The sequence below is a fragment of the Alosa sapidissima genome, chromosome 8 (genome assembly GCF_018492685.1).
Source record: "Alosa sapidissima isolate fAloSap1 chromosome 8, fAloSap1.pri, whole genome shotgun sequence".
Lineage (NCBI taxonomy): Eukaryota > Metazoa > Chordata > Actinopteri > Clupeiformes > Clupeidae > Alosa > Alosa sapidissima.
Window position 1 is genome coordinate 9,864,141 of NC_055964.1, and position 15,669 is coordinate 9,879,809.

The window sequence follows — 15,669 nt, forward strand, 5'->3', positions numbered from 1 at the left end:
GAGAAAGAGAGAGAGAGAGAGAGAGAGAGAGGGAGGGATCAGCTATGTGAGCTGTATGGAGTGGACAGGACTAGCTTACACTGGACATTTCATCTCAAAAGTATTTTTCACATAACAGCTTAAATGACCATTTTACTATTGAATGCAATTCAAAGTTATTTTCCTATATCCATAAAATAAATACATCAGCAACATACAGAACACCAAACAGGGAACACTACACAGATAGATTAGTCAACAAACATACAGTAGCCCCCAAATAAAAAGATGAACTTCCAAATGAGAGATTTCATTTACTTTCTGGATCTAATCAGATTTCCATTTCACCAAACAGTAGTCAGTAATGTGGACATGTAGATTTTTTTGACATATATTTATGACTGTTACATTTTATCAAATTCAAATTCAAAGGAGCTTTATTAGCATGACTGTTTGGATACAGTGTTGCCAAAGCCAGTGTTACAGATAACACAATTATCTCTTTACTGCATTGCTCTCTATGTGCCCTCCGTCCTTCTTTCCTGTGTTGCATCTGTCCTTCCTGTCTGTATCCATCACACTGTCACTTGATCCTGGCGGCTCTCTGTTCCTCCATCGCCGCCACCCCCCTTGCAGCTGTTGTCTAACTGTCATGTCTGCGAGTCTGCATGGGCTTTATGCGATTTCACGCGTCTCTCACACACACAGAGAGAGAGACAGGATGAGTCCGTCTGACATCTCTACCGTCTCCGTCTTCATCGTCACCCTTCGGTCCTGCATGCAGCCGCCAGCGAGTCGCCGTCACTCTCACGCTGCCAAGGTCCACTTCCTGGACGTGAGCTTCACTCACACTTCCTGGACCCCCGGCGTGAGCTTCACTCAATCCTATTTCTCCTGAGTGGAGTGTTTCAGCTCTGAGCTCATACGGTTAAAGAACTACTACTACTACTACTACTACCACTACTACTACTATAAATATTAGGAATAATAATGATAATAATAACAACAACAATATTACTGCTAATAATAATAATAATGATAATAAAAACTAAGTATCATTATTATTGTTATAATCATAGCAACAATAATAACAATAATAATATTTTAATATTGATTGATTGATTGATTGATTGATAGACCTGATGACAGTGTGTGGATCTTTTTACTTTCATTATCATACAACCCTGACTTGGGAAAAGACACCTTAGCAAACACATATAGGCCTACCACTACATTGAAGACTAAAGATCTGGAATTATTCTCCTCTGAATCCAGATTGAATTGTTGTTTTTGTTGTTACATTTATTATGGGGTGAAATGGGCACTGAGCATTTGTTTAACATTATCACTGCTTATCCATTTATTCAGAGCAACACACATCATACATAGATTATAGGCACTTTTAACCTTTCTCCATTCTTTCATTTACATATCTACTGTTTGGTAACCTGACTCTCGCCAGATGAATTTCGTTCCGCTTAGCTCTGCCTAGCTTCACTCACATCCATCTGGGACCTCTTCCGTTGAGAGTGATTTCTGCACCCGATTTTATGGTAGAGCCAATCAGGACGCAGGGCGGGAGTTTCATAGATGTGCGATAGCGTAGAAGCGACTGTGAGACTGTTATCAGCATCACGGGTTGGCTTCAATGTGAGTGGTTGAAGTAGCACATCAATAGATGACGGACAAGTGGCTTATTCAATCATATGCAAGCATTTTTTGATTAGGCCCAGCCTTCTGAAGCAACACTCCAATGGATTGATCCCAGATGAATGAGTGGAGCTAGGCGAAACGAAATAGAAGCTGTTTCTCAACGTGGAGGATTCGTGCTTGGTGGAATGAGCCCTGCCAAGTGAAATCCTTCAAAGACGAGGCAAGGCTTCTTCTTAGCATTCGGAAAACACACAATGGAACAGACTAGCGAGTGTGCAGAAAGCTGCAGGTGTGCGTTATTAAAAATCATGTCTCCTGCTCACTTCTTTTAGAAAAACAATGAACGCACCAGTCATTCTCCCACGTGTATACGTTCAATTATACGTGTTTGATTAATTTGCCAATATAAACCACAGACCAGCAACTATTAAGCACAATTGTAAAGAGAAAAGTGTAATATTTAGCTCGCAATAGCTCTCATTAGAAAATGTTTAAATACCCTTCCTAAATGCCTTATTTACACAATTACGATGTGAGAGTTCAAAGTTGTCCAAATGATTTGAGCCTATTTCATTTAGGTGACTTTATAATGACAATAACAATGTTTACATTTAAATACATAGTGAACTGCCTTGTTTAGTACAGATATTAAATCTTCCACAAATGTGTGCACAGGATTGTGGGTGTTCCAAGCACGCAGAGGACACACACATGCATTTTCGAAAATTCTCAGAATGAAGGACTCGGTACTTGATAGAATTTTAAAGCACCAAGCAAGCAAGACATTGGAACAGTGCTTGGCGAGATTCGATGACGTAACATACTTGAAAAAGCAGCTTTGAAGGATCCGTCCTTGACTTTGAGAAACAGCCAGAGTGTGAAGCCTGCTCCTATCCTTGTGTTTCAGAACAATGCTGCCTTCTGCTGGTGGAATACTGGGAGCGATTACAGCAGATACCGGACGAAGGCTGACCACAGGAGGGCCGGAGGTCGGCTGCTTATCATGGTTTACATATTCAGGAAGACAAGAGTGAATGTATTCAGACATTCAATCCCCGCATTTTGTCCACCCCTCCCCCATATGTCACGGGTGAATTTATGTGGCATATGAGAGGTAACGGTGTGATCGGGTGAGGGCTGTCAATGTCTGGTGCGACTGAGGAATCTGGGGGTGTGTGTGTGGGTGTGTCGTGCATGTAATGCGACCTGTAGATAGCCACAGAGGGGTACGGGGCTCTCTAGGCACAGGTGTGGTGATTTGGGGATAATTAGGGAAGCGGCATTGTGGCAGACAAAAGACAAGCTCATTTGGAGGAAGGAAAAAACACGGGAGAGCGGGGTAGAGTTTTGGTGCACAATGTTATAGCCGCGGGCGGTGGTGGCGTGTGGAGAAGAATCCATTGGACGTGAAGTTTCCTGTGTGTCTGCTCCTGATCGGTGTCGAGAAGTTGCCTCGGACGAACTCACTGCTTGCTGTATCATCTGGAGGTGCGACATCGGTCGCCCTCCATCAAGTTAAGTGATCGCATTCCTCAACCTGAGCTGCAGTGTTGCCGCGTGCAGATGCCCATTAAGCCTTCCTGCCATGACTGCCGTAGGATTGTGGACAACAGTTTTTACGTATTGATAGACTCCTGGTGGCAACGCGTGTTTCGTGTGCCGTGCCGTGTGTATTTAAAGACTGTGTGCCTCGTCTTAAGTTGATATGTTGCTGTGCTATGTTTGGACGTTGCAGTGACTCTTTTCTTCAGTAAATTGCCCTAGGAATACTGTTGACTGCTTGAGAATTGTGGTCCACACTTACTGGCTATAGCAGTTTGGCCTATTAGTATCAGTTTTCTCTTTCTTCCAGTAGTGCGCGTGTGACGTAAAGGATTGCCTGGATTGTTTGGACTGCCTGGACGCCCGCTCGACTATCGGCCGCCCCCCCCCCCTTGGATCAGCGTGTGCGTGTAGCTGAACACGGCCCCTCCCCCCCCTCGCTCCTCGGATCGGATGCGCCCGCCCACCACCAGCAGAATAGCCCCTACCTGTGAACTGGTGCCTTCTCTACTTATGGACTATGCCTTTTTTTAAATATTGTATTAAATAAATATATTGGATTTGCATAACGCGGTCGCTAGCCTTGTTTGTTGAACAGCCACAGCATAGCTCCCCAGTAAAACGAGTTGCACCTGGGTTACATTTGGCGCTGTGCGAGCAGGGTGTTTTCTCTGGGTCGGAGCGCTGTGTTTGTTCAACATGCAGGGGGACGAGGCTAGGGCAGGGACCTCACAGGTCATGATGCCAGTTTTCATGGGTGCCCCATGGTCACAAAAGTTTAGTGGTGTTGGTTCTGAGCTCAAATTCAGAGACTGGAAACAACAGTTAGAGAATATGTTAAGCCTGCAGGCGCTTAATGAACAGCAGAAAGCTGGCTTCGTGCTCAGTAATCTAGAGGGGGAAGCTAGACGGGAAATGTTGACGTTGGATGCAACAGATAGAGACACTCCAACTAAAATTTTTGCTGCACTAGCTAGGCTATACGGGGAGAGTACTTCCATTGCAGCTCTGCGAACCCAGTTTTTCAACTGTAGGCAGGAGTCTGGCCAATCCCTTAAATCTTTCTCGCTCCACTTGCGTGAACTGTGTTCAAGGTTGAAAGAGCGGCAGGACGGTCTAGCCAATGAGGATCCTGTTTTGCGCGACCAGTTCATCATGGGCCTAAAGGACGACCATGTGAGACGGGAGTTAAGACAACAGGTGAGGAGGAACCAAGGCCTTTCATTTGCGGATGTGTGGAAGGAGGCGCTGGCCCTGGAAGAGGAGCAGAACGACGGGTGGCCTACGACTTCCTGCCTGGCGGTGAGTACGCCCTCTGATGCATCTAGTGATTGGAAACAGACGTTTAAGGCCGAAATTTTAAAGGAGGTCCGGGAACAGATGAGTGTTATGACTAAGACGTTGATAGATGAACTTAGGAACGACCAGGCACCATCATTTAGGGCACCACATAGAGAGCGGGCATACTCAGATGGCACATGGCGAAGGCCGGCACCGTTGCCCCCTCGCTCCCAAACTCCTCCACCACATGCCAGGTACCAATGGGATGCCCAAGGCAAGCCCATCTGTAATCAGTGTGGGGAATCTGGACATATTAGTAGGCACTGCCCCCCCAAAGACAGCCAGCAGGGTTTTTAGGCTCACCAGTCACTGCGGGTCAAGTGCCTGGGCATTTCCAACATGACCCCTGTGCACTTCATAGCAGGGCCTGGGTAGCGGGTTCTTGCCCTTTAGTGACTGTAAAAGCTGATGGGAAGGATGTCCAATGCCTGCTAGACACAGGATCCCAAGTCACCCTGTTTAGTGAGACCCTTTGTAAAGAACTTTTTGGGAGCATGAAAAAACCCTGTACTGATAACCTGTCATGGCTCACTCTGCAGGCAGCGAATGGGTTGCACATTCCATATGTTGGATATATGATGATGGACTTTCAGATTGGGGAAACGAATGTGCCCTCTAGGGGGGTGGTGGTTGTTAAGGATGATTGTCTTGGGGTTAGGAAGGCCATCCTAGGGATGAATGTAATATCCGCCTGCTGGCAGGGATTGTTCAGCCGCCCGAACACCTCTGCTTACACCCCACCGCTTCATTCCCTGGGCAAGGAATGGGCTATAGCCTTTGCAGATTGTAATAGGATCCGTGCTACTACTGTTCAACGGGCCAAACCTCGTACAGCCAGACTGGCGTATAATTATAATGTCACTATTCCCGCCCAGGCTGAGGCCTTAGTGTGGGCAAAGGTCAACAACGTCGCCCCCCTACAGAATTGTCCCGTCGTGATTGAGCCAACAGGGGAGATTGGGGGCTTAGAGGTGGCAAGGACTATGGGTACTATCCGGCGGGGGAGGGTTCCCGTGAGGGTGCGTAACGTGCATCGCCACCCTGTGACACTAAGGCGCCTACAGCGTTTGGCTGTCATCTCAGCCATCGATCCTGAGGATATCAGAAATGGGGAGGATATTTCCTTACAAATGGTGAGTCAGGATGTTGTTGAGGTCCAGGTGGTGCAGTTAGCACAGGAACAACAAGACGGGGTCACAGAAGTCAAGGTCACTGGGTTACAGGGGGAGGGCTTGAACCCTACACAACAGCAGCAGCTTCAACAGTTTGTGACTAAGTGGCAACACCTTTTTTCTCAGCATGCTGAGGACTACGGTAGGACTACAGTTGTAAAACATCACATTCCAACAGGAAGCGCTGTTCCGATGCGTGAGAGGTATAGGCCAGTGCCCCCAACCCTGTATAAAGAACTCCGCTTGTTACTTCAAGGAATGCTACAGAGTGGGGTTGTTAGGGAAAGCTGTAGCCCATGGGCAGCCCCTATTGTTCTCGTCCGAAAGAAATGTGGGGCATGGCGCTTCTGTGTGGACTACAGAAAATTGAACAGTGTGACACATCGCGATGCTTTCCCCTTGCCCCGGGTAGAAGAGTCATTGACTAATTTGAATGCAGCCGAGTTCTATTCCACCCTCGACCTTGCCAGTGGATACTGGCAGGTGGAGGTAGAGGAGTGTGATCGTGAGAAAACCGCCTTTACCACGCCTTTCGGACTCTTTGAGTTCGAGAGGATGCCATTTGGGTTAACCAACGCACCAGCAACATTTCAAAGACTGATGCAACGTTGCCTAGGTAACCAATTAACTGAATCCGCATTAGTGTATCTGGACGATGTGATTTGTTACTCGAAGGATTTTGCTACTCATTTGAAAGATCTTGAGAAAATCTTTCAGGCCATTGGGCACTATGGGCTCAAATTGCGTCTTGATAAATGCCAGCTCTTTCGTCGACAAGTAAAATTTCTTGGACATGTTGTTAGCCAAAAAGGTGTAGCACCAGACCCTGAAAAGATAGCAGTTGTGCAAGACTGGAAAGCCCCTACAACCGTTCGACAAGTCAGGGCCTTCTTAGGTTTTGCTGGCTATTATAGGAGGTTTATTAAAGACTTTGCTAAAATAGCAAAGCCCCTTAACGCACTGCTAGTGGGTACCAGCCATAGCCGCGGGCGGTCTTCACCTCCTATACACTGGACACCTGTTTGTGAACTAGCGTTTCAACAGCTGAAACAACATTTACTTGAAGCACCTGTACTGGCCTATGCTAATTTCGAACTGCCTTTTATCTTGTATACGGACGCTAGCAACCATGGCTTGGGAGCGGTATTGGCCCAACAGCAAGATAGCCTGGAACGCGTAGTAGCGTACGCAAGTAGAAGCCTCCACCCCACGGAGCGCAACGATGCAAACTACAGTTAATTTAAACTCGAGCTACTCGCACTAAAATGGGCCCTTGTGGAGAAGTTTAAAGATTTTGTTTGGGGAGCTCGTATTGTGGTAGTGACTGATAATAGCCCTTTAGTGCATTTACCCTCAGCTAAGTTGGGCTCAGTGGAGCAAAGGTGGGTAGCGCAGTTGGCCAGTTTTGACTACACAATCACACACCGACCTGGGAAAGAGCATGTTAATGCGGATGTGCTGTCACGGTTGCCGGATAGCCAGCCTGTCCCCTCCACTAGTACGGCCCCTGTTATATCAGATGAGGAACTCTTGGTTAGTGCGGTAGGGGTGCATGCGGGGGAGTTGTGTCATCCACAGGGTTGGGGGTGGGATCCTGGCCGATGGAGAGAGCTGCAAGGGAAAGACAGAGTCTTGCAAATCATCGCCCGTAGCCTGGGAGAGGGCAGATTACCAAAGGGGGAAGGAAGGAAGAAACTGGGCCCCGAGGTGCAACGTCTCTTTAGCCAATGGAGTAGGCTGGAGGTGCGTGAGGGTGTTATCTGTAGGGGGGTCCAAGATCCCCATTCCCTCGAATTTTGCACACAAATCGTCGTCCCCTCTGCACACGCATACTCTCTATGGGAGGCTTTCCATTATCATACGGGTCATCAGGGGCTAGAGAGGACCTTATACCTCCTTCGGAGGAATTTCTATTGGTCCAATATGGAAGAGACGGTGCGGGGCTGGATACAAACGTGCCCGCGGTGTGTGTTGCGAAAGGCAAGGCCAGAAGGTAAGGCTCCTCTTGTACCTATTATCCCCCATGCACCTTTACAGATTCTGGCAATAGACTATCTGACACTCAGTAGACCAACTGACCGTTACCAGAATATACTAGTAATGACAGACTTGTTTACTAAGTTTGCCTGGGCAGTTCCTACAGCCAATCAAACAGCCCTTGTAACGGCGCGGGCTCTTTGGACGCATGTCATCCAACCGTTTGGTTGTCCAGAGACAATTCATTCTGACCAAGGGGCTAACTTTCAGTCGGAATTGTTTACTGAACTCTGTCGCCTGTATGGTTGCAAAAAAACCCGCACTACCCCCTATCACCCGCAAGGGAATGGGGGGTGTGAAAGATTTAACCAGACTCTTTTGAATCTTTTGGGCACTCTAGAGCAAGACCAACAGACTAAGTGGACAGAATATTTGCCGTCGTTGACCCAAGCATACAACAATAGCATTCACACTTCCACGGGGTACGCACCGACATATCTTATGTTTGGCCGACACGTAAGGTTACCTGTTGAAATGGCGCTCGGGGCAGTGGCCACCACTGTTGGAGGGGACACGGCAGAGTGGGTAATGTGACACCAACAGCAGTTAGCCTATGCCTATGCTAAAGCTTTAGATAATATCAACAAAGCGGCTGATAAGAATAAGAGATTGTATGACCTGACTGCCAAGGATGCGCCTTTTTTGCCAGGGGAACGGGTGTTAATTCTAAATAGAAAAAGGCAAGGGCAGGGAAAACTGCAGGATCGATGGGAGAGTCAGCCATATGTGATAGTGGGACAAACCCAGCCTGGTCACCCTGTTTATAAAGTGAGACCAGAAGGCCGTGACGGTCCAATGCGCGTCCTCCATCGGAACCAACTGCGGCCTTGTTTGCTGTACTCCACTATTGACACTGAGGAGCGAAGCACCACAGCTACTATCCCATCTCCCGACTGGGAATTCTTCCCGGGAATAATTGGTACGTCAGCTACTCCAGTCCCCCAGCCGGCCGCCCAGCAGCCCGAGGTCCCCCAGCCGGCCGCCCAGCAGCCCGAGGTCCCCCAGCCGGCCGCCCAGCAGCCAGAGACCCTTCGACCGGCCGCCCAGCAGCCAGAGACCCTTCGACCGGCCGCCTCACAACTGGGTCTGCCTCACCCAATGGCCCCACAGCCGTCGGTGGTTCGCCACTCGGAGAGGGCCAACAGGGGTAAACCACCTGAGAGGTATAGACGCTAAAGGGAGGTTCTTGGGACAAGAACCCATTCACTCTGGGGGAGAATGTCACGGGTGAATTTATGTGGCATATGAGAGGTAACGGTGTGATCGGGTGAGGGCTGTCAATGTCTGGTGCGACTGAGGAATCTGGGGGTGTGTGTGTGGGTGTGTCGTGCATGTAATGCGACCTGTAGATAGCCACAGAGGGGTACGGGGCTCTCTAGGCACAGGTGTGGTGATTTGGGGATAATTAGGGAAGCGGCATTGTGGCAGACAAAAGACAAGCTCATTTGGAGGAAGGAAAAAACACGGGAGAGCGGGGTAGAGTTTTGGTGCACAATGTTATAGCCGCGGGCGGTGGTGGCGTGTGGAGAAGAATCCATTGGACGTGAAGTTTCCTGTGTGTCTGCTCCTGATCGGTGTCGAGAAGTTGCCTCGGACGAACTCACTGCTTGCTGTATCATCTGGAGGTGCGACATCGGTCGCCCTCCATCAAGTTAAGTGATCGCATTCCTCAACCTGAGCTGCAGTGTTGCCGCGTGCAGATGCCCATTAAGCCTTCCTGCCATGACTGCCGTAGGATTGTGGACAACAGTTTTTACGTATTGATAGACTCCTGGTGGCAACGCGTGTTTCGTGTGCCGTGCCGTGTGTATTTAAAGACTGTGTGCCTCGTCTTAAGTTGATATGTTGCTGTGCTATGTTTGGACGTTGCAGTGACTCTTTTCTTCAGTAAATTGCCCTAGGAATACTGTTGACTGCTTGAGAATTGTGGTCCACACTTACTGGCTATAGCAGTTTGGCCTATTAGTATCAGTTTTCTCTTTCTTCCAGTAGTGCGCGTGTGACGTAAAGGATTGCCTGGATTGTTTGGACTGCCTGGACGCCCGCTCGACTATCGGCCGCCCCCCCCCCCTTGGATCAGCGTGTGCGTGTAGCTGAACACGGCCCCTCCCCCCCCTCGCTCCTCGGATCGGATGCGCCCGCCCACCACCAGCAGAATAGCCCCTACCTGTGAACTGGTGCCTTCTCTACTTATGGACTATGCCTTTTTTTAAATATTGTATTAAATAAATATATTGGATTTGCATAACGCGGTCGCTAGCCTTGTTTGTTGAACAGCCACAGCATAGCTCCCCAGTAAAACGAGTTGCACCTGGGTTACACATACATCAGTATTAAAGGAAGGCTTATACACACATGAATATACGTAAAGTTGCTCAGGTTGGCAGATTGGTCTTGCATACACAGAAATGTAAGGCCAGCCATGTGTATACCTAAATCAGTGGAAAGGTCTAGGTAACAAAAGCACACCCGTTTAAACATACTGTGAACTAGAAAGTCTCTGGTTTCAGCTGCCCCATTTGGTCTCGGTTCACCCTGCTGAATGCTTAACTCAGTCCCGGCTGCTCCTGGACCATAGGAAAATACCTGAACTCTAACTATATTTGTCAAAGGGGATTATAATCTGCTCGTGTCTGATATCACTTTTAAAGTCTCCATGCGAGAAATCCAGTATTGCCAGTTGTAGAACAGTAAGTTCAGTAAGTTAATGCATATGTTTCTGTAACCTGGGATATTTGACACATTCTCTGATCGATGAGATGTGCCATATACTAAATATGCATTTAGTATATTTTCCTTAACAAAATATCAGATGAAAGACTGACTCAGTATCAGCAAGACTGAAAAGACAAAAATATCTGGTGTGGTCTGGTCACATATCTATATGTGTAAAATGCCATTTCAGCTTCTTGGGGTTTAGGTTAATGAGTATTTGCATGGTGAGGTATTTGCATGCCTTCGCATCTTAATAGTGAACTAAAAACTTCTCGTTTTCCATAATTAGCGTTTTAGTTGATTTTTTCTTTGTATTTAAATGCCAGATAAGTCAGATACCTCTTTGCAATGCTGACTATTTGGTTTCATTTCCTGTTAAAGTCACTTCCTATGAAGTAAAAAAAGATGGCCTCATAATCAAGGACACAAATGTGTTTTTTTAGTGTAATAATTGTAGGTGCTATGTACCTTCACTGTGTCCTAACTGGGCCTGCTGTGTGTGTGTGTGTCTGTGTGTGTGTGTCCATGTGTGTCTGTATGTGTGCGTGTCTGAGTGTAGGTGTCTATGTGCGGGAATGTTGTCTTTCTGCACCTGCTATTCCCACACAAAGTTACAAAATTGTTACATTTCAAGCACTCTGATTAAGTTCTAAGAAATATATACTGATCAATAATGATCAAAAATCTATTTTTTATATTCTTCCTGTTTTATTCTGCCCTATTGGTCATGATTGCTATACTGGAAGATGATTGAAGCCTGCAGTTTAATTAGACATTTAAAATATCTTATTCAATTCTGTGAAATCCATCATTCTATTATTGACAGTTTTGTCTGATGTCTTACTTTGCTTGTGTTAGCTCATGTTTCTGAGGTGAGATTTGACACAGTGATAGAGATGTGCATCACTGCTGGGAAAGAGGCCATGCAATGTTCTTGTTCCTCATTCTGAATATATCTGACCATGTAAATATGTGGTAGTGTTGTGTTTAGCCACACCTAGTAGACTTCAGCATTAGTAGGTAAAACCTCCTCTGCTGGGGCATTTCATCCAGAGTTCTCCTCACACACAACAGCATGGTGTGGTCAGTGAACGTCTGCTGTCCCTACCAGGGTGAGCTGCTCCCCAGAGTGCTGCCTCCCCTGATCATCACTGAGTTCCTGCTGGGCGTCCTGGGCAACGGCCTGGCCCTCTGGGTCTTCTGCTGGCACATGAGGCCCTGGAAGAGCAGCACCGTCCTCCTCTTCAACCTGGCCCTGGCCGACTTCCTCCTCAACGCCGTGCTGCCGTTTCGTGCCAGCTACTACCTCTACGGACTGGACTGGAGGTTCAGTGATGCCTTCTGTCGCGTCTTCCTCTTCCTGGTGTCCCTGAACCGTAACGGGAGCATCGCCTTCCTGACACTCATTGCCCTGGACAGGTATATGCGCGTGCTGCATCCCCATCACTCCCTCAACTCCGCCAGTGTCCTAAAGGCTGTGGCCGTCGCCATGGCAGTGTGGGTGCTCACCGTCGCCCTGAACGCCCACCTCCTGACAGCGCCACAGCACCTGGCGGTGGGACAGGCAACGCAATGCGAGAGCTTCGTGGTGTGTCTGGCTGCGGACCCCGCGTCCATGTGGTACAAGTCTGTGTTCATGGCCTCCTTCTTCATCCCCTTGGGTCTCATCCTCGTCTGCTCGCTCCGTGTCATTTCCGAGCTGAGGCGCAGACATCTGGATCGCCACGGCAACATGAAGCAGACCCTTTACTCCCTGGCCATGGTGGTGGTGGTGTTCGTCGTTTGCTTCCTGCCCAGCAACGTTGCGCAAATTCTGATCTGGGTTAGGGTGTGGTCAAAGAGGACATGCGACGCCGTGGAGGTGGTGAACGTGGTCTTCTACAGCACGCTGACCCTCACCTACCTCAACAGCATGCTGGACCCTGTGGTCTACTACTTCTCCAGCCCCACCTTCCAGCAGGTGTGTAGACGGCTGGTGAGACTCAGGAGCACGGAGGGGATGGTGGACACAGGGGAGGACGGGACTAAAGACAGCTCCCAGGGTGCCAGACAGGAGTGAGGGGTCTGTGTCTCCTGCTGTCCCCAGGCTGCCTGACAGGAGTGAGGGGTCTGTGTCTCCTGCTGCTCTGGGTGGAGATTTCACTCATGTGCTGTGCATTAGTGCATATTGTTTTTGATGGTCCTTTATTAAGAGTATTCAGCATCTACTGTATGAGGATGTGAGTATGTCATTTGCATAATGTACATTTAAACTGGAGACATATTTTACCGTAATTAACCAAGGTTTTTACATTGATTAAGGAAAGTTTCCTTGGCTATGAGGTTAATACACAGGAGCGGGTTATATCGGAATATGGAAATGTGTTCATTCTTTCTTCATTCTCCTTTCTGATCCAATTCTGATTCATTGGGCTATTGGGCACTGCAATTAATACAGGGGTGCGGTCAATACAAGGTTTTGTCTTTTTATTGATTGATAAAAAAATATTCTTGAAAACAATTATAACTGAAAACATATTTTGTCTGATTGCTTGTTTTAATATCTCATTCATAATTACTTTACACAATTTATGTTTTATGAAAATAACAGTTATTTCCCATGTACTAGTCGCATTGTGTTTAAACCGCATAATGGTGTTTTATGCAAATTAATAGATGTAAAAAAATAATGTGAAATAGAGGTGACACAAATAAACTGTCACATATGGAATGTTCTGACACACTATTATCACAGGCCAGAGAGCAAAGGGTGGGGGGGCCATGATCACTAACAAGGGGCCACCTCACCTCACTTTTATTAGTCATTTTTAAAAATTGCCATATAATAAAGAACATCCTTCGAGCCTTTTGGATAACTGTGACGGTCTGCTGGCCTGGCCTGCTTCTGTGTCTGTCTTGTCTGTTCTATTTTGCAGTGGGTGTGATCCCTAACCTGACTCTCGACAGATGAATTTCGCTCCGCCTAGCTCCACTCATCCATCTGGAACCGATCCATTGGAATGGTGTTTCAGAAGGCTGAGCTTAATCAAAAATGCATATGATTGAATAAGCCACTTGTCCGTCATCTATTGACGTGTTACTTCAACCACTCACATCAAAGCCAACCCGTGACGCTGATAACAGTCTCACGGTCGCTTCTACGCTATGTCACATCTATGAAACTCCCGCCCTGCGTCCTGATTGGCTGTACCATAAAATCGGGTGCAGAAATCACTCTCAATGGAAGAGGTCCCAGATGGATGTGAGTGAAGCTAGGCGGAACAAAATTCATCTGGCGAGAGTCAGGTTATGTGATCCCAGCTCATCAACGGGATTGGGGGCTCCTGGCCCAGGTGTCCCACCTCTTCATAAATCTGCCGTTCCCCTCATTCCAAGGGAGCATTTCTCTCCCGCGCATTAATTGCTTTGTATGCAGCAGCATACATTCCATTCAACCATGCACGCACGTCACCCTACTTAGGCCCACTTTACTGATTTCCACACTTATGGTTGTTATGTTACGTATATAATATAAAAAACACAACTAAGCAATAAGGACAGTAGAAGATAAAGAATATACTAAAATACAAATTATACTACAGTAAATAACAATAAATCTAAATGGCTCATGAAATAGGCTAGAGGGGTATTTTCAAATGCATTAATGACACATCTTCTTATTAAAAAAAGGAAAACATTTTACAAACTTTACAACTTTTTTTTTTTTTTTTTTTTTTTAAAGCTGGCCTTTGGTAGGCTATTATCAGTGTGATTTCATGATGTGAAGCTGATATCATGATGTGAAGCTGTGTTTTGGGAAACAGTTGCACAGTTGTTTCAACACAGTTGTTGAAACAGTAGTTTTAGCAACCGTTTCATCACCTGCTCTGGCAACAAAACAACTCTCACAACTTTGGCAGTGAAATCATGAGATATGATTTCTGTGTAATATTCTACTGAAGTGAGACAAAAGGGTATGTTGATTTCATTAGGGACATTTTGTGTCCATTCTCAACAATAGCCTACTATCTCATCAAGATTTGTAAGCAGAAGACGGCGAGCAAAAGGATCGTGGGAGAGTGACAGACAGAGGCGCACCTTGTCAACAGGCAAGGAAGGCAACTGCTTGGAGCCCCGAGCCGCTAGGGGGACCCCGACCTGGTCTCAGCGCGTTTGCCAGTGGGACAAGCACGAAACACCTCAAATTTAAGCTATAATCTACAACATGGGTCGGCAACAGCTGACCCACCACTGAAATTATTTGGCCCAGCCAAATTATTCTGGCAGTCCAATTTTTTTAATCTTTTATTTTACAATATCGATTTACATATAGCCTAGGCTATTCACCAATCAGACTGTGAGTGGGTACTTAAACAATATGAGAAAGAACACCAGAACACACTGGATCCTGCTAGCTGTGCAAAACCCTCGGCCAGAGCTTCAATATTGCTTTTGTACTTCTGTTTGGAGCAGAGAGGCCACCTTGAAGGTGCCGCTGCGTTTCGTAGTGCGACAGCACAGCGGCAGCATTGTTGCATATCAGATACACAGCCTTTGCATTTGTGAAATCAGGTAAGATGAATGCTACATTTTCTTTCCATTTCTCTTTATAGGCCCAGCTATTTTCTCCCAGCTTCAACTCCTGTAGTTCGCTTCTCTGTATGCTAATATTTCTTGTAGGCAAACAATAAACATTGTAATAGTCAGGAGATGGGTCAACCATAGCCTATTTAAGAATAAAAGTAACATAAACTTTAGTAATTAGAATAAGTCAGGCTCTGTGTTAAAATGTCCATCAATGCCACAATTATTGTAGCCTATAGTGTCTCGTGTTGTAGTGGCCACATTTACTATTCACAATATTGAAAGGGGAGATAAAACAGAGTTCATCAAGATAAATGAGTTAGTAATTTTGGGTATAGGACCCCAATAAACTATTTCACTTCTATACTTTATATTTTGTAAAAAGTTTGTATTGGGTTTTTAAAGCAATTTACTGTATTTTATTTATTTTATTTTTTTTTATTCTTTAGGCTACATTTATATTTTCAAAATAACAAGGTTTTTCATGTCAGATTATTATGACCGCCGTGCAGCGAAGCGGCGGTCATATAGGTTTAGTCAGATTTTTTTTTTTTTTTTTTTTTTTTTTTTTTTTTTTTTTTTCTTTTTCGCATGCCCAAATTTCCGTCAATGAGTCCCGGGACACTGAAAGACCGGGGTACACGAAACTTGGTGGGCATGTAACCCC

At 46.4% G+C, this 15,669-nt stretch overlaps 1 protein-coding gene across 1 annotated transcript; it reads left to right on the forward strand.

The window, feature by feature from the left end:
• The first annotated feature begins 11,494 nt into the window (after positions 1–11,494).
• Positions 11,495–13,437, forward strand: LOC121714877 (hydroxycarboxylic acid receptor 2-like). The gene has a single exon (XM_042100033.1). The coding sequence runs from the start codon at positions 11,515–11,517 to the stop codon at positions 12,496–12,498; it is 984 nt and encodes a 327-aa protein (XP_041955967.1). The 5' UTR covers positions 11,495–11,514; the 3' UTR covers positions 12,499–13,437.
• The last annotated feature ends 2,232 nt before the right edge of the window (positions 13,438–15,669 follow it).

Bases quoted from the DNA above. Each gene is read 5' to 3' on its own strand.
- LOC121714877 (XM_042100033.1), top strand. From the start codon at position 11,515: ATGGTGTGGTCAGTGAACGTCTGCTGTCCCTACCAGGGTGAGCTGCTC.